This window comes from Dreissena polymorpha, chromosome 3, assembly GCF_020536995.1.
Source record: "Dreissena polymorpha isolate Duluth1 chromosome 3, UMN_Dpol_1.0, whole genome shotgun sequence".
NCBI lineage: Eukaryota > Metazoa > Mollusca > Bivalvia > Myida > Dreissenidae > Dreissena > Dreissena polymorpha.
The window spans coordinates 123,906,096-123,925,770 of record NC_068357.1 but is presented as its reverse complement, the minus strand read 5'-3'; the positions used below and the strand labels follow the sequence as shown (position 1 = coordinate 123,925,770).

The 19,675-nt window shown below is 37.1% G+C and overlaps 1 protein-coding gene across 2 annotated transcripts in view; it reads left to right on the top strand.

Moving 5' to 3' along the window:
- LOC127871296 (AT-rich interactive domain-containing protein 4A-like) overlaps positions 1–19,675 on the top strand; it is a 40,773-nt gene that overhangs the window by 4,276 nt on the left and 16,822 nt on the right. Inside the window, exons 8-18 of one of the 2 annotated variants that reach the window (XM_052414062.1) lie at positions 959–1,038; positions 2,530–2,636; positions 3,265–3,435; positions 5,355–5,449; positions 7,475–7,664; positions 9,652–9,727; positions 10,165–10,442; positions 10,724–10,902; positions 12,183–12,309; positions 14,884–15,054; positions 16,185–16,407. In XM_052414062.1, the coding sequence (XP_052270022.1) occupies positions 959–1,038; positions 2,530–2,636; positions 3,265–3,435; positions 5,355–5,449; positions 7,475–7,664; positions 9,652–9,727; positions 10,165–10,442; positions 10,724–10,902; positions 12,183–12,309; positions 14,884–15,054; positions 16,185–16,407 (1,697 nt within the window). The remainder of the gene's footprint in view (positions 1–958; positions 1,039–2,529; positions 2,637–3,264; positions 3,436–5,354; positions 5,450–7,474; positions 7,665–9,651; positions 9,728–10,164; positions 10,443–10,723; positions 10,903–12,182; positions 12,310–14,883; positions 15,055–16,184; positions 16,408–19,675) is intronic. The other variant, XM_052414063.1, reaches the window with a different exon arrangement.

Genomic DNA, 19,675 nt, shown 5'->3' with positions numbered 1-19,675 from the left:
TCATGATTATTATATCTCAATTCTATTTCAATTTAATCTTTTCAAACATACTAAATTATAAAAAATGCAATGAATATAGTGCAAACATGTACAAATGAAATAATGAGAGAGTAAGTAAAAAAAAAACCCAGATAGGAAAACGCGGCGAAAATTCCCCCTCCTAAGGGCTGCGGACCCCTTCCCCAAAAGAAGTGTGAGGGCCCTGATTAGCCTGCACAGTCTCCATTGGTTAAACAGCGAGAACACTCTCCGTCAAGACTGGATTTTTGTTACAAGAGACTTCCTTTAAACAAAACATTCCATAAACGTGGACAGTATTTTCCTGATTAGTCTATAATGGCTGCACTGAAACAACACTTTACACACATGAACTTAACCCCTGTCTCCCAGAGCGCGGCTCATACAAATGAGCAGGAGTCCATGAACCCAGAGTCCATGAACCCAGAGTCCATGAACCCAGAGTCCATGAACCCAGAGTCCATGAACCCAGAGTCCTTTAAATGTATGCTGAGCCCCTAAATGGTCTTAGAAAACTTTTTTGTCCTCATAACAAGACCAACTGTAGGCAACTGTGATCGACGGAGATATTTTGAGCCTGCATCTTTCTTTGCATTAAAAAAAATGTTTAAAACATACAATAACTGATACTTGTTATAAAGGCAGTATGTGAAACATGCAAAGTATTGAAGTAAAAAACACAGTTATGTTTGTTCTGTAAAAATGTATTAAATTTTGAAGATTATGCCTGTCTCTCTTTTAGATGTATGTGTCCTATCTGTGAACTAGGAAGTGTTATGTAGGTGTATCTGTTTCCAAATCTATGATTTATTTATTTTAAACAGTTGTATCACAGTCTGCACATATAAGTGGCCAATGAATGTGTTATTATTTTGCGTGTGAAAAGCTTTCATTCCAAGACATTGATGTTTCGTTAAACTTCTTGTTTGTCTCTTTTCAGTTTGTCTGCTGGAAGAAAAGAATTGGCCCCCTTCACACGAGACATAGTGCTGAAAAGTGAGGACAAAATCCTCAAGCCAGGTATACATCAAAGTGTGTTTTTATGCTCCCCCAAAAAATTTGGGGGGGAGCATATAGTCGCCGCTTCGTCTGTCCGTGTGTCTGTCTGTGCACAATTTTTGTCCAGGCTATTTCTCAGCAACTAATGACCAGAATTCAAAAAAACTTTATGGGAAGCTTCAATACCAAGAGAAGATGTGCATATTATCAGTAGGTTCTGGTCGGATGATTTTTCACATAGTTATGGCCCTTTGAAATTTTCCATTAACTCTACATATAGTGCAATTCTTGTCCGGGCTATTTCTCAGCAACTAATGACCGGAATTCAATGAAACTTTATGGGAAGCTTCACTACCAAGAGGAGATGTGCATATTATCAGCGGGTTCTGGTTGGATGATTTTTCACAGAGTTATGGCCCTTTGAAATTTTATATAAAAAAATTCTTGTCCCCCCAACTTCTGTGTCCTCAAGACTTTTGCTTTTAACTGAATATATAGTGCAATATTGTGACAAAAAAACCTTTGGGGAGCATCACTTCTTTGACTGTTAAAAAATGGGGTCCGGTATTTGGTCCCATTCCCAATGGATATTTTAAAATATATTTTCCCCTAAAAATGGGACCTAAAAATTCACAATGGAAAGTTTCCAAAAAAATAACAAAAAATAAAGTAGATTTCAACATTTTTTTCATGTCCCATCCAGCCATATAAGTTCACCCTAAGTAAAATAATACTTAAAACACTTCTATTCTCAATATGAAGTATTTTTTAGCAAAACAGCAACGATACTAATTTCCCAATTTTAGTCTAAACACCAGTATCTTGCTTTGTACTGGAATCTATGAAAGAGGGATTGTTAATATGAGTTGTTTTATGTTATTGTGTGGGTCTAATGCCATATGTGGTAAGCACTTTTGCGCTAGCTGCGTACGACATACGATCCATTTTTGCATGGCGCTGCTAATGTGTTTATGGTTGTGTAAAAGTAAGAACTACCAAATTTATGTTACAAAACTTGCAATAAACAGGTATTGATAAAATATATGTTAAAGTCTATATACTGTTATTTTGTTACTATTGCTGCATTTTGGGGTGAATAAAATTCTATGTGAAAAACAAGAATTTAATATTAACTTCCTAGAGATTATTAATTTGGATTTAATTTAAATTGGTGATTTAAGCTACCAATTTATTTATAAATGGGGTCCTATTTTGCCCCAAAGTTGCTGGGGTCAAGTCCCTGACTGCAATTAAAACTTGGCTGAATGCATGTGGGCAAGGTGTCATCCAAGGTCAGCCTGGCAAGTCCTTACAGGCTTATAAAGGACAGCACTTTCTGCCTTAACTGGAATTTTATATAGAAGAGATTTTCTTTCAAGGAAAAATACAATAAAAGTTGAAAGTGGCTTCTCTGTTAAGCCTGTGATAACTACATCTGGGATGACACTTTACGCACATGCATTAAGTCCAGTTTTGTCAAGAACAAGGCTAATTATCTCTTTCCTGTCCCAGCCATGGAGAAGGCCCTACTGTATGCTGACAACCGGGAGCTTCCCCTCAACTGGAAGAGGGAGGAGCTGTTGGGGTCAGATGATGAAGATCAGGGGGATGATGAAGAGGTATGATTATGTTGCATTTTGGGAATACTTAATGCACCTGGGTATATTATTTTTATGCCCCCGGATCGAATAATCAAGGGTATATTGTTTTGGGCCTGTCTGTCATTGTATGTGTCTGTCATTGTATGTGTCACAAACTTTAACCTTGGTCATAACTTTTGCAATATTGAAGATAGCAACTTGATATTTGGCATGCATGTATATCTCATGGAGCTGCACATTTTGAGTTGTGAAAGGTCAAGGTCATACTTCAACGTCAAAGGTAAAATATATGGTTTCAAAGCGTCGCATTAGGGGGCATTGTGTTTCTGACAAACATATCTTTTGTTAAGCTTAAATCTGAGATTTTTTTAATTAAAACAAAAAATGTGACCCTGCCAAGAAAAATTATTTTCAACTTCTTACAAATTCACACTTTATGCACATGTATAAAGCAAAGTTTTCCCAGAACGCGATTTAGAGTTGTTGTTGCTGTTGTTGTTGTTGCTTTCGTCTGAAGACGAGGAACACAGTGAGGAGAGGGACCAGTTTGTTGCCCAGCTCTACACGTTGTTGTTGTTTTTCAATAAAGTGTTTGTTGTTGCATACAGTTGTTGTTGTTTTTATACAGTTTTTGTTGTTGTTGCAGTCCTCTGAAGACGAGGAACAAAGTGAAGAGAAGGACCTGTTTGTGGCCCAGCTCTACAAGTTCTCTGATGACCGAGGAACCCCCATCAACAAGGGTCCCTGTGTGGGGACCAAGGACCTCAACCTCTACAGGCTCTTCAAGGTCGTGAAGAAACTTGGAGGATACAACAGGGTGAGTGATCCTGGATTAGGGCCAGTAGAACAGTTTAACCTTTCCTACTCAGAAACAATATGAAAATAACCATGGGGAACCACCATAAAACTAGAACAGTCGTCGAGTAACTCCTAGTCTATTCAGGTTTTATGCTGTTTGCTGCTCATCAGTAACTAAGGGTTGGAAATGAAGTCTTTAAATCTTGAATCTAGTTAGAAAGGCCTTAAATGTAATTTGATTATATGATTATTTTTACTTTGTAAAGTATTTAAGCATGTATAAATTTGACTTTATTACTTTTGATTCTCAACAGTTCCTTATCTTGTCTTGGTTAATTGACCAGCAGTCGTTTTTGTTTGCATTTAGACAAAATGTTGTTCTTTTTTGTGTACTTAAAGTAGCATATTTGTGTTATTCTTTAATGCAAATCACAAGAGTAAATAGTGTATCATGTTTGAGCATATGCAGGGCTCGCGCTGTCGTTCGCCACTTGAGCCATTTGCGAAAATATTGAGAATTTGGCTAAAGAAAAATCCGATTTGCGAAAATGCTAAAATCTCGTAAAATTTTCATTGAAAACAGCCGCCATTTTAACCCGAAACTGGTTTTCTATATTTTTCTCTTTGTTTCAATGAAAGTATTCGCATTTTGAACAGTGAACGAAAACCGGTCTGCACCTGTATCGAGACATCGCTTGACCTTATTGTTATTATAGTGCACATGGTAGCTGGCCAATCAAAACTGAGCTCGCTTACATATGAAATGACGTTGTTGAATGAAACGTAAAATGGGTGGAGCTTTGAATACACAGTTAATATTGTCGTCTGTAAACAAAAAAGCGGCCGGTCGCAAATGTCGTATTATAAGATTAAAAATGAAAATAAGCGTTACAATAAATTAATTATTTCCAAGCTGACTATCGATCTAAATAAAAGCGTGATAATTAAATAGTTAGTTATATGTCGTTGATGTTACAACTTTCTGCCGATTTTCGATTGAAATGAAAAGGTGATAATTAATTTGATCGTTTTACTCACACACTATGCTAACTAACAGCGGCGTATTTTAATAAAAGGAAAACGTGAAAAACACGCACGGTTTAATTGCAATTAAAGTTTAATTAAATTTACGAATTTGTAACGCATAGGAAGACTAATTCATGTCATCTACTATATAAATGGAAGTAACCACTTTGTCCGAACAGTCACTTACATAACTTCTTTAACCTTAAAGCGTCCTTTGACCGAAAATGAGTCTGAACAAACAAACAAAAAAATTAAAACACAAAAAACTAGAGCATTCCAAGAGTCATGGAAAGTTGATAATAATTGGCTTCGCACTGAGAATGAATCAAAATCAATGTACTGTGACCTAAGCATTAAGGTGCAGAATTCCAACACGTTCACTGTAGGTTGCAATATCCTGAAAAAAGACTCGGTGATCCCAGTCCCACAAATACACTCAGACATTGACACTGTCTCTGACTACTTAGGTACTGTAGGAATTGAAGGCTCACAGTCTGAACTGCTTTGCTTTGTTAATTTTGCAAGAGCCAGCCATAATTCTGGAAACAAGTCAGTGACTGACATTCACTCTGCTGCAAATTTGGCAATTAAAAATGTCCATTCCTATCCAGCATCAGCAGAAGCTGCCAAAATGTTGTTAGTATCCCCAGTGTCTACAGTTGATTGTGAACGAGGGTTCAGTAGGCAGAATGTAATCAAAACTGACCTAAGAAATTGTTTGCCCGCGGACTCCCCTAGATCTGGTTTGCTCAAACATTTTTTGGGCCAGCGCTATCCCTGCATATGTCCAATGATATATTACTTAAATGGTTGGCTCTTTTTCATGTACCAACATCAGCTACTCTGGCATATAATAAAATTTCCATTTTGTAAAATTGCTCTGCGTTCAAGCATTGTTTGCTCTGTGTTCAGGTGACCAACCAGTTGAAGTGGAGACTGGTCTACTCTAAGATGCAGCTACCCCCCTCCAACACTGCATCCACACAGATCAAAAATGCCTACAAAAAGTATGAAATCCCCTCTGATCAAGTTGCAGGATAAAAATTATTCATAAAACATACTGAAATTGCAAGGATATTAGTATAATTTTATTAACCAGGTTTTTCGAAGAAAAAAACTGGTTATTATATTGGCGAATGTCAGCGGGTGGGCAGAACAAGCTTGTCCGGGCCATAACTCTGTTGTTCATTGTCAGATTTTAAAATCATTTGGCACATTTGTTCACCATCATTAGACGATGTGTTGCGCTTAAGAATTACGTCAATATCTCCAAGGTCATGGTCACAGTTTGAGTTTGAAGGTAAAAAATGGCCATAAATGAACTTGTCCGGGCCATTACTTTGTCGTTCATTGTCAGATTTTAAAATGGCATATTTTGGTCACCATCATTAGATGGTATGTCGCACGAAAGAATCACTTCGATATCTCCAAGGTCAAGGCCACAATTTGAGTTTGAAGGTCAAAAATGGCCATAATTGAGCTTGTCTGGGCCATTATTATGTCATTCGTTGTGACATTTTAAAATCATTTGGCACATTTGTTCACCATTATTGGACGGTTTGTCACACAAAGTTATTACGTCAATATCTCCAAGGTCAAGGTCGCCACAACTAAAAATAGATTGATTTTGAAACAACTATGTAACTATGAAAGGATGATAACTCAAGAACGCTTAGGCCTTGGATCATGAAACTTCATACGTGCATTGATTATGACTGGCAGATGACCCCTATTGATTATCAGGTCACTAGGTCAAAGGTCAAGGTAACAGTGACTTGAAATAGTAAAATGGTTTCAGGATAATAACTCAAGAACGCTTAGGCCTAGGATCATGAAACTTCATAGGTACATTAATCATGACTGGCAGATGACCCCTATTGATTTTCAGGTCACTAAGTCAAAGTTCAAGGTCACAGTGACTTGAAATAGTAAAATGGTTTCCGGTTGATAACTCAAGAATGATTACGCCTAGGATCAGAAAACTTCAGAGGTACATTGATCATGACTGGCAGATGTGTCCTATCGATTTTCAGGTCACTAGGTCAAAGGTTAAGGTCACAGTGACTCGAAACAGTTAAATTGATTCCGGATGATAACTCAAGAATGCTTACACCTAGGATCATGAAACTTCATAGGAACATTGATTATGACTGGCAGATGACCCCTATTGATTTTCAGGTCACTAGGTCAAAGGTCAAGGTCACAGTGTCTCGAAACAGTAAAATGGTTTCGAATGATAACTCAAGAATGCTTACGTCTAGGATCATGAAACTTCATAGGAACTTTGATTATGACTGGCAGATGTGTCCTATCGATTTTCAGGTCACTAGGTCAAAGGTCAAGGTCACAGTGACTCGAAACAGTAAAATGGATTCCGGATGATAACTCGAGAATGCTTATGCCTAGGATCATGAAACTTCATAGGTACATTGATCATGACTGGCAGATGACCCATATAAATTTTCAGGTCACTAGGTCAAGGTCACAGTGACTCGAAACAATAAAATGGTTTCCGGATGATAAATAAAGAATAATAAGGCTTAGGATCATGAAACTTCATGGGTACATTGATCATGACTGGCAGATGACCCCTATTGATTTTCAGGTCACTAGGTCAAAGGTCAAGGTCACAGTGACAAAAAACGTATTCACACAATGGATTCCCCTACAACTGACAGCCCATATTGGGGGCATGCATGTTTTACAAACAGCCCTTGTTTTCTAAATGAAATCAAGGTAAATTTAACACAAGGGGGTTTACAATTCACATTTTGAATTGTCTCCCTTTATCAGATTTTTTTTCAACTGAAAACCTGGTTTTGTGACAATTTTGTCCCTTGTACCTTTTTTTTTCGCACATCAGATGACATAATTATGTTAGGTTACATATATTCCTTAAATAGTTGAGAATATTAAAAACTGGAGCATTGTTTTGGTTGAATCAATCAAGTGTGTGACATTAACCTAACAGATTTATTTTAAATTGGTTTGTATATTGCAAATAAAATGTTCACATTAAATGTTCTTTGTAGATACCTGCATGCTTTTGAGGATTTCTACAGGAAGCTTGGCAATACTATGGGTACTATAAGTCGACCAAGTCGAAGTCAAGCAGACTCGGGGCGGAGTTTGTTGAGTTTTCGGGGTCACGACTCAAGTAGAAACTCTGACAAGGTACGATTGAACAAACCATGGACTCCAGCAAAACGATGTGTCCCAGATGTAAGAAAATTCACTTTTTTTTGCACTGCATCTGCCTTTACTTTATCGTGATCTTCATAATATCTTGATCGGAGATCCTTTCAGCTTCTGTAGCTGCTTACCTTAAACTTCACCATTATAATCACAGCTATTTTTTCCTTCTTTATAAAGTACCGGAAAGCACTTTCACAAATGGGAAAAAACTAATACATGTATTTCCCAATTGGTGTCAAAAAAAATCGCAAATGAATGTTTAAAAAAAAGTTTTTATGCTCCCGGATCGAATGATCGGGGTTATATTGTTTTGGGCCTGTCTATCTGTCTGTCATTGTATGTGTCTGTCATTGTATGTGTCTGTCATTGTATGTGTCTGTCATTATATGTGCCATAAAACTTTAACCTTGGTCATAACTTTTGTAATATTTATGATAGCAACTTGATATTTGGCATGCATGTGTATCTCATGGAGCTGCACATTTTTAATGGTGAAAGGTCAAGGTCATCCTTCCAGGTCAAAGGTCAAAAAGGGGCATTAGGAGGCATTGTGTTTCTGACAAACACATCTCAAACACTTAGTTATTAATTTGAAAGTATTTTTGAGCACAAATTACGCCAATTTCCCAATCTGAAGTCATCATGATGCAGTTTTTCCAATGTCAGTTTTTTCGCTGTAATTGTTCCCAATTGGGCTGGTACCTGTACTTTTCTCAATTAGGCAAAAACAATCGCTGTTACTTCATCATTATAATCAATAGAAATGTTGCCTTAAATGAATGATTAAAAAATATAATTACATCTTTATTTTATTTTCTTGATGAATTAATTTAACTTTAAACAAGTCATGCTTACTGATGGATTAATTGTTGTCAAAGTGGTCTTGAATTTTCAAGTTGGCCTTTAAAATAGATGTCTTTAATATAAAATGCTTGTGCATATGCTGTTATACCTACAACCATACAAAGCTTTATACGTTTACCAGGAAAAAAAATGTTTATGTTTCCGGGTAGTTGCTCAAAGCATGTTACAAAATTTCAAATGCTTCATCTATTATCCTTCCAAAGTTATATTTTTTTCGTTTTTACTTTGTTCATCCATCTGCACCCATTTTTAAATGCAATTTATTCGGTGGAGGATATCAATTCAATGAATTTGCTTGTTTGATAATGATGTTGCTTCCTTTCAGACAGGAAGAACATGTCATCATCATGGCAATATTCTGTCTCTCCATTTTGTAATGCATGAGGATATCAAGTTTTGTCTTTGCAATCACATCTGTTTCTTTTTTGTTTTTCTTGTTATATGTCTTTATTAAAAACCTTAAATTAAAAAAAAAAAAAATTGATATTATAGCTAAACACTTTAATTTTTCGTTCAATATCGCCTTGAGCTCATTGCAACTCACGCCAATATTTGAAAGTATTACTCATAATTCATATTTAATCTTCTTTTTTTTCTATCAACTGAAGTCAATATTGTCTTTTGGAACTTTCAGACTCTATATAAAATATAAGCAATGATAGAATCTTTGTGATTGTATACTGAGGACTGATTTTATTTGTATAAAATAAATAAAAAGGGGACTTAATGGGTGTATAGTGTCATCCCAGATTAGCCAGTCCAGCTAATCAAGGACAACACTTGTCGCATTAACTTGATTTGTGCTAAGAAGAGACTTCGGTTTACTTAACTTTACTAAAAGTACCATCAAAGTTCTAATTGTTGTCCCTGATTAACCTTGGTAGTGCCTAAATAAAGTTTAAGATCAATGTACAGGGACTGAAGGTGTGGAGTCTTTAAACTTAAATTCCATAAAAGCGGAAAGTGTTGTCCCTGATAAGCCTGTGTGGTCTGCACAGGCTTACCTGGGCGGACGTTTAATGCACATGCATTAAACCCAGTTAAAAAAAAACTATACTTTTTTACATGAAGTAATAACTAATTTATTAGATGTTTTAAAGTAACAATGTCACAGAATGATCAGAGTTATCATGGTATTTAAATGTTTCAGAATGACTCTGCATCAGAAAAGGCAGCCGAGGAGACGCCATCAGAGTTTGACAGCGATGTGGACAGCGTGAAAACAGGTTAGTAACTAGCCAGCTATCCTCAAGATTTCACTTTTCTGTTTTGAGAATTATTAAAACCTGCTGATTTTTGCGTATATTAAAACAAAAATGCAAAGAACCAATTAGTGCTTTCCTTATTTTTGAATCATAAACAAATGGTATCTTAGATCTTTAAAAAAAGCACTGTTAAAACCAGCTTGTTTTAGATTAATATGAAAAACACATGCAGATGGTTGTCAGTATGTCAAGAGTGTTTTTTTTCACTGAAAATTTTAAATTTCCCAAATTTGTTTTTCTTATCAGAAATATATTTAATTTTAGTTGAAGAAAAAAGTGATTTTAAGGACATAATTGTCTGTAGTTTATTTTGCAGTCATACACTGCACAGGTGTCCCTCTAATTAATGAACACCCCACATCTTCAGTTCATGTACATTAATCTTAATTGTTCTGTAGGCACTCCTAAGCGACCTAAATCAGCAAGATTTAAAGTGGAACAAAAGGATGAAAGTGCGACAAAGAAAGACGATAAAGATAAGAATGATGTGATTAAGAAGGTTGAAGACTCACCGCGCAAGCTGCAAAAGAAGACTGACATGAAACCCGTAGTGACGCCAGAGGTTGAAAAACGTGTGCCTAAGAGGAAGGAAGATGGAAGTATGGTGACAATGTCCGCAGGACGGGGGAGGAAGGAGAAAGACACGGATGACGAATCAAAGGACAAAGAAAAGAAGGTGGATATTTAGAGTGTTAATTACAAATTCTTTCTTTGCCTATGAAGATTGTTGTTGCATAATCATAAAATATGCCATCTGATATTGCTTACAAAAAAATTAGACTGCCATTGCCTTGTTAACTGTTAACACTTGTGAAACGAGCCGCATCATTCATAGGAAACTTAGTCACATGCGCGAATGCAAATGCCTGTGTAAAATACTTGTCTACTCAGTCTTCATATTGCATCAGACCTAATTCTGCATAATTAGACTCAACCTATGTGCTTGTTTTTATCCAGATTGGTCGAAGACGGTCCACTAAGACTAACGATGAAGTGGATGTAATTGAACAGGAGCCAAAGAAGCAAGAGGAGGCCAAGGAGAAGAAAAAGGAGGAAAGCACAGAAAATAAATCAGAAACGGATGAAAAGTCTTCAGAAAAGAAAATCAAGAAAAAGAAGGCAAAGTCGGACAATGGGTAAGGCCTTTTAATGTTCATTACAGTTTAATAAACCCAAAATATTGTTTATCATTATTTGTTTAATGCAAGTACCTTCTTAATGCAAGACCAGTATAGACAGAAAGTTTTGTGTCTGATTATCATGTGCTGACTGCACATTTAATCAGGGATGATTTTTAGCTCCACTGGCCAAAGGCCAGCGGGGCTTATGTCATGGTCCTGTGTCCGTCGTGTGTGCTTCCGTGCGTCCGTGCGTTAACTTTTTCTTTAAACATCTTCTTCTCCTCAACTACTGGTCCAAATCTGATGAAATTTCTCAGGAATGTTCCTGTGGTGAACCTCTTTCAAATTTGTTCAAATTATGCCCCTGGGATAAAAAAATTGAAAATTTGCTTATATAAGGCCTATCTTATAGTCCTCTACCAAGTTTGTTCAAATTATGCCCCTGGGGTCAAATTTGACCCTGCCCCGGGGGGTCAAAAAATTGAAAATTTGCTTATATAAGGCCTATTTTGTGCAAACTTTAAAAATCTTCTTGTCCGTAACCATTGGGCCTAGGGCTACCAAATTTGCCATGTAGTGACATCTTATAGTCCTCTACCAAGTTTGTTCAAATTATGCCCCTGGGGTCAAATATGTTGGTTGATGAGCAATTTCTCCTTCTGCAACCTTTTTCAAATTGGGAAAGTCCAAAATGTGTTGTTTGGTAAAGGGTTAAGGCATTTTGATTCCTATGGGTCTTGTGAATCTGTTTTTAAATAAAATGCGTAGATTTGATCTTCAGCATCTAAAAATATGTGAAATAGAAAGAACGACAATATCTTTTGGAGAGATAAATGTACCTACGTTATAAGCAAAGGACCTGTGCAACAATTCCCGGGCTTTTTAGTCTGTTTAGTTAACACGGTATTAACTTTTTCTATATATAAAAATGCTCACCCTTCCAACTTTAAGCGCCCAGTGGGACTAGGGATAGAAAGAGAAAGTCACATGCTTGAGTACATTTCAACCCATGCGCATTACATGTTTTTTTTCGCAAAGAAAAAACAGTGGAGCGATACATGGCGAGTGAAGCTTGTTCAAAGATATACTTACAAATCACAATCTACTGATTTTCCTTACCTTGCCTTGTACTTCATTAGAATTAGACAGCAAAAGCAATATAAAATCATCAAATATAGGAAAGCAATAAATGGAAGATGTTTTTATGTGAATGTAGACCAGTAGTTGAAAGATTGATTATACTGCCAGTTTAATGGTGACAGTTCTGTAAATAACCTGGTTAAATCCTTGGTCAGACAAAGTGAAGAGGACTCCTCCATGTTGACCCCAACAACGTCCCATAACATGGAGAAACTTCTGGTTGGGGCGCGACTCCGGGTGCTGTACGGGACTGGGGCAAGCACAGCGCAATATGAGGCAAAGGTGAGGCATATGCAGCTTGAGTATCTATCAGTTTTTAGCTCGCCTGAGCACAATGTGCTCATGGTCAGCTTTTGTGATCGCCTTTTGTTCGTCGTGCGGCGCACGTTGTGCGGCTTCAACATTTGCCTTGTTAACACTCTAGAGGCGACATTTATTGTCCAATCTTCATGAAATTTGGTCAAAAGATTGGTCTCAATAATATCTTGGATGAGTTCGAAAATGGTTACGTTTGCTTAAAAAATATGGCTGCTAAGGGGCGGGGCATTTTTCCTTATATGGCTATATTAAAATCTTGTTAACACTCTAGAGGCCACATTTATTGTCTTATCGTCATGAAACTTGGTCAGAAGATTCATCCCAATAATATCTTGGATAAGTTAAAAAATGATGCCGGTTGGTTGAAAAACATGGCCCCCAGGGGGCGGGGCAGTTTTCCTTATATGGCTATAGTAAATCTTGTTAACACTCTAGAGGCAACATTTATTTTCTGATCTTCATGAAACTTGGTCACAAGATTTGTCCCGATCATATCTTGGATGAGTTTAAAAATGGTTTTGGTTGCAGTAAAAACATGGCCACCAGGCGGCGGGGCATTTTTCCTTATATGGCTATATATGGCTTTAGTAAAACCTTGTTAACACTCTAGAGGCCACATTTATTGTCCAATCTTCATGAAACTTGGTCAGAAGATTGGTCTCAATGATATCTTGGATGAGTTTGAAAATGGTGACGTTTGCTTGAAAAACATGACTGCCAAGGGGCAGGGCAATTTTCCTCATATGGCTATAAATGGCTATAGTGAAATCTTGTTAACACTCTAGAGGCCACATTTATTGTCCTATCTTCATGAAACTTGGTAAGAAGATTTATCCCAATAATATCTTGGACAAGTTCAAAAATGATGCTGGTTGGTTGAAAAATATGGCCGCCTGGGGGCGGGGCATTTTTCCTTATATGGCTATAGTAAAACCTTGTTAACACTCTAGAGGCCACATTTATTTTCCGATCTTCATGAAACTGGGTCACAAGATTTGTACCAATGATTTCTTGGATGAGTTTGAAAATGGTTACGTTTGGTGGAAAAACATGGCCGCCAAGGGGGCGTGGCATTTTTCCTTATATAGCTATAGTAAGACCTTTTTTAATCACTAGCAGCGATATTTATTTCCAATCATCATGAAACTTTGTCAGAAGATTTGTCCCAATGATATCTTCGACAAGTTCGAAAATGGTTCCAGTTGCTTGAAAAACATTATGGCTTCATCAGTCCTTCCCAAAATTATAATTTATTTCCGGCCATGAGGTCCTATAATCAAGCAGCCATTTCCGGTTTAGACTGATTGTTTCAGGCCCAAAAAGTAAAAAATGATGACGAAAGACAATGATGACATTTTTAATAATATTTTAATATTACCAGATTAATATACAAATCGTGCAATTAATCTTTCAGAATTGCCAAGATTTCTTTAGCATTTGTCTCTTCATCCTCATCGACAAAGACCATCTCCCTGTATCATAAGCATACAATACTTAATCTTTATGCTAAGCTGTTGTAGGCTAGCATACCTTATAATATTATACTGGTCTTAAAGTCAATCCCAAGAGATGCAACCAATGAAAAAATGTCTTACATAATTGGAGTATTCATAAATAACTCGGTAAATTCCCACTTTTGCCTTGAAACTTTCCTGGAAATAGCTTATGGAATTCCAAATTTCGTCATAATTTTATTACCGGACACGAGGTCCGGCAATATTAGAATCATTTCCGGATTTTCCAAATTATTATCGGAAAAATCCGAGGACCGACGGTATTTCGGAAAGACTGGCCTCATGAATCTTCATGAAACTTCGTCAGATTATTTGTTTAAATGATATATTGGATGTCTATGAAAATGGTTCTGGTCTGTTCAAAAACATGGCTGCAGGGGTGTTCACTAGTCATGAAAGTTGGTAAGAACATTTTGTTCTAATGACATCTTGGGCTGCACAGAACAGGTCAGTTCCTTTGAATCTCAGGTGAGTGACTTTGGGCCTTTCAGGCCCTCTTGTCAAAATGTGTTACTGATTCAAAAAAGTTTCTAGTTGCATAGTTTTTTATTCGTTCAAATTCGGGGCCAGTATTCCGTCCCATTCCCAATTGAAAAAGTGTATATATTTCCCAAATGAAGGTTTCCCCTCCAAAAAAATATATATTTATAAACAACTGAGTTGTTTAACCAAGAACTAAGCCTGAGTTTTGCTCTATAGTTAACTGATTGCTTCTTTTGCAGGGAAAATGGGCATCAGCATTATCAATACTTACTGAAAGTTGTGTGATATGTTGTGTTTTATATTGTTCATTTTAACGTCTGCTTGCCCACTAATCCCATATCATAAAGGTAGCCCCAAGCCGCCAGAAGTGATTTGTAACAACAAAAAAATTCAAATTAATATAAAAAAACACATTTCTATAACTAATATTGTCATTTTTGCAATCTTACTTTTAATGTGATCGTACCTTTCACTGCCCCTGCCTTCTCCTCCCCACTCCTCCTTGTGACATTTCCTGACACTGCTCTCCCATTTATGCCAGATTATGGAGGTAGCGCCCAGCGGCCCCAAGTTCTATCTGGTCCACTACCAGGGCTGGAACACCCGTCATGATGAGTGGATTGGCACCGACCGCATTGTTAAGGTCATCGAGAGACCAGGCAGCGCTAAGAGACTCCTGGGGCTCAAACCATCGCCAAAACCAGAAACAAGGGTAAGTGGTGTAAGTAGGGTTAGTGGTGTAAGTAGGGTTAGTGGTGTAAGTAGGGTTAGTGGTGTAAGTAGGGTTAGTGGTGTAAGAAGGGTTAGGGGTGTAAGTAGGGTTAGTGGTGTAAGTAGGGTTAGGGGTGTAAGTAGGGTTAGTGGTGTAAGTAGGGTTAGTGTTGTAAGTAGGGTAAGTGGTGTAAGTAGGGTTAGGGGTGTAATTAGGGTTAGTGCTGTAAGTAGGGTTAGTGGTGTATGTAGGGTTAGTGGTGTAAGTAGGGTTAGTGGTGTAAGGAGGGTTAGTGGTGTAAGTAGGGTTAGTGGTGTAAGTAGGGTTAGTGGTGTAAGTAGGGCTAGAGGTGTAAGTAGGGTTAGAATTATGTTTGAGCCTCACTCTAGGCTAACAGGGTTTAATGCATAAAGTATCGTCCCAGATTAGCCTGTGCAGTCTTCACAGGCTAATCAGGAATGATACTCTCTGCTTATGTGTAATTTTTGGTTAAAGAAAGTCTTGGCTAAAAGAAAATTCAGTCTTGAACTGTTTGCCCTGAGATGTACAATTGTCAATCCAGTTTGATTCTCAGAATTTACAATTTAACCCTTTCCCACTTAGAAGCAAAGTGAAACAGCATAAAACCAGAACAGCCTGCGAGTAACTCGCAGTTTGTTCAGGTTTTATGCTGTTTGCTGCTCATCAGTATCTAAGGGTTGGACATGATGCCTTTAAAACTTGGATCTAGTAAGAAAGGCTTTTACTTAAATTTAACTTTCTAAAGGACTACAAATGCGTCACAATATGTATCTAAGTGGTAAAGGTTTAACCCATTGATGCCTAGCGTCTAGAAAAAAGGCATTGGCAAACAGCGTAGACCCAGAGGCTGCATGATGTGGCGTTAATCTGGGTCTGCGCTGATTGCTTAAAGAAATTTCCGTAAGAAATATTCTAAATATAAAAATAAATATACTAGACATCCCTAATTTTTGAAATAAATTGATTCAATTTAGAATGATGGAAGAGTCCACTAGGCATATATGGGTTAATATACAATCAATTGACAGTTCTCATAATCAATAATCATAATCAAGAGGCATAATGCTTTTCTTCCTACTTAATGTGTTCAACATGCTACCTTCCCTCAGGGTCCCTCCAAGAAGAAGCAGTCTCTGGACCGTCCGCCCGCCTCTCCGTCCAGTGTCAAGTCCGACTCGAGTACCAGTATGAGTTCCATAGGGGGGCCAGGCCGACCCCCGGGGGGAAAGTCAGCCCGCTCCCCCTACACCCCCCCTCAGTCCACGGGTCCTTCAAGACCACGCCCTACACGGTCAAACAGTATTGAGATGCTAGTCGAAGGACTCCCTGGTGGTAGGGCTACTTTCCTTGTTTTTGAACTTACCTCTATCTCATATATGTTAACTAAAATACTTAGCTCCATCTCATTTATGAGGTAGCCCCCAGTACTTGAATACTTATGTGCAATAGACAAATCAACCAATATGTTTGTTCACTTATAATTTCAATTTTTTGCTCGATGGTATCACAGGTTTTTCTGCTATGTAAAAAAGGACCGTAAAACAGACCCGATCCCTAAGCAAACAGACCCGATCCCAAATCGAAATATAAAAAAATAATCCCAATGTCAAATTTTTTATTTATTTTTTTTAGAAAGAAGTGTCTTATGATTATTATATTTCCATTTTATTTCACAAACATCTAACAATGTATATAACTGTAATTTATATTATTTTTCCAGAATTGGCCAGGAAAAGGCATGATGTGTCAATATTTGTTGATTTAAAAAAACAACAATTTTGTACATTTTGTCGATAAAAAGTTCACATTAAATGGATTTAAAATATTCCAATTTGACCAGACTCCTTTTCCCAAAATGTTTTTAAAAAACTGAATCCATGCATTCTATTCGTTTAATAAGCTCTTATGACCTGTTTTATTTCCCGATTTACCAGCTCTGTATGCAAATGAATACATATATATTATTGACTGCACTAATTTTCATCAACAAGTGGCCAAATGACTTCTTGATAATCACGAATCTTAACAAGCTAGCAGCTTGTGGTTGGTCAATATTAAACTTGCATTATTAAGGTTGAGCTGTTTGATGATGATGAAAACCGAAAGCCAAACAAGATTCGTATGCCAGTGTATAAAAATCTGTTGTAGTCCTTTTAGTATAGAAAATTGCTGCTGTTTGATACACGATGTTGTTATAATTACAATTGATTAGTATTTTTCTGAATGTCATAGATATATGACCTGTCTAGAAAAATTACACTTTACGTATGCATTGACGCCTGAGACGTCTATGCAAAATAGGATTATTTTTCCTGACCATTTGGCTTAACCGTTTACCACTTAGATACATGTTCAGTCTTCGAAATTAGCACACGCCCGATCGCCCGTGGCGAGTAAAATTACTGCCGGGCACATACAAAAATTCATGTTTGTGGCCCGCCGGGCATGTAAATTATTGAAGCCAATTGACAGTTTATAAAAAAATCGTAAGCGGTTCTTTATATTTGCAGATCTATTTTTCAATTTTGCGAACAAACACCTTGCCGTAAGTTGTAAAACAATGAAATTCGATTGGTTTAACAACACGCACCTGCTTGCACACGTCATCGTTATTGTTTTTGACCGATGCAGTTCGGTCACATTCGGTTCTTATCGACGGTTTCTCTAGACATTAATCGAGAAGATGCTTTTTGAATCGATCATTTCAATCAAGTAATACACTTCCGTTTTTGTCAATGTAAACAAATGTCATTGTCGACATAGAGGCAGTATCTTAGGTATGTTGATGGGGCTAAGCCCGATAAAGCACTTCCAAAATAGAAAATTTACAATGATTTAGAGAAAAAGGAAGCCAAGAAATGGTACGATGCCACCAGAGAACGCTCTTTTCAAGAGCACTGGTGTAACGATCGACCGTCTTAATTCTATTGATTGATTAGCTGTAATTGTATTCACTACTATTGAAACAAATGTTCTGCTTTACTATGTGTAGCATGTAAGTGTTAAAATGTTGTGATTTGTTATAATTTTGGTTAAAAAAGTTTGGGCATGTAAAAAATATGTTGGGCATGTAAAAATTCTTAAGTAACTGGCCCGACTGGCATGTAACTTTTCATAGCTAATTTCGAAGACTGCATGTTTTGATGCATTTGTAGTTCCTTAGAAAGTTGTATTTAATTGAAGACCTTTCTTAATAGATTCAACTTTTAAAGGCTTCATTTCCAGCCCTTAGATACTGGTGAGCAGCAAACAGCAAAAAACCTGAACAGACTGCGAGTTACTTGCAGGATGTTCTGGTTTTATACTGTTTACTCATAGCCATGTTCACTTTGTTTCTAAGTGGGTAAGGGTTAAGTACTAAATAATTTACTAAAATGTTCCTCAATAGGAAAATATGTCTTTCTTATATTGTTTGTCATCTCCAGAACTCTGTACCATGTTTGTTGTTTCAATTGTTCCTTACATGTTCATACCAATGTAAGTTGAAAAATCAGCATTTACACGTTTTCAGGTGGTAGCTTAATCATGTTGCAGCAAGTGGATAATGCTAATGAACGAAGAAATTTCGATGCAGGATATCTTTAGTTTTTTAACCAGGTTTTCCGAAGGAAAAAACTGGTTATTAGATTGGCGAATGCGGGCGGGCGGGCTGGCTGGCGGGCTGGCGGAATAAGCTTGTCCGGGCCATAACTATGTCGTTCATTGTCAGATTTTAAAATCATTTGGCACATTTGTTCACCATCATTGGACGGTGTGTCGCGCGAAATAATTACGTCGATATCTCCAAGGTCAAGGTCACACTTTGAGTTCAAAGGTCAAAAATGGCCATAAATGAGCTTGTCCGAGCCATAACTATGTCGTTCATCGTCAGATTTTAAAATCATTTGGCACATTTGTTCACCATCATTGGACGGTGTGTCGCGCGAAATAATTACGTCGATATCTCCAAGGTCAAGGTCACACTTTGAGTTCAATGGTCAAAAATGGCCATAAATGAGCTTGTCCTGGCCATAACTATGTCATTCATTGTGAGATTTTAAAATCATTTGGCACATTTGTTCACCATCATGGGACGGTGTGTCCCACGAAAGAATCACGTCAATATCTCCAATGTCAAGGTCGCCACGACTAAAAATAGATTTAAAAAAAAAAAAAAAACTTACAAAGGGGGTTAATTTTTTTTGGTCATTTCAAAAGTTCAGTTTGAGTTTTCTCCCTTTATCAGATTTTTTTTTCACAATGAAAACCTGGTTTTGTGACAATTTTGTCCCTTGTTTTTTAAATACATTGTGTTTCTGGTCCCATTTAAGTGGATGCAATAGAGCGATATGTACTCATATACACCAGCACTTGCCATTTGATCACCTTACTTCATTTGTACCAGTTACTGAGATGTAATCCTTCTGTATTCACATGTTCATAGGGATGGGAAAATCTAAAATACTTATTAAGTGTAGAACTTGCAAGTTTGTCTGATATTGTTATTACAGGCAATATTTTACTAGTATAATTTTATAATGTTATACAGGAGAAACAGTTTCAGTCAGCAACATTTGAAGTGCATCCTAGTAACATGCCCTCACTAGTATATGAAAATGAT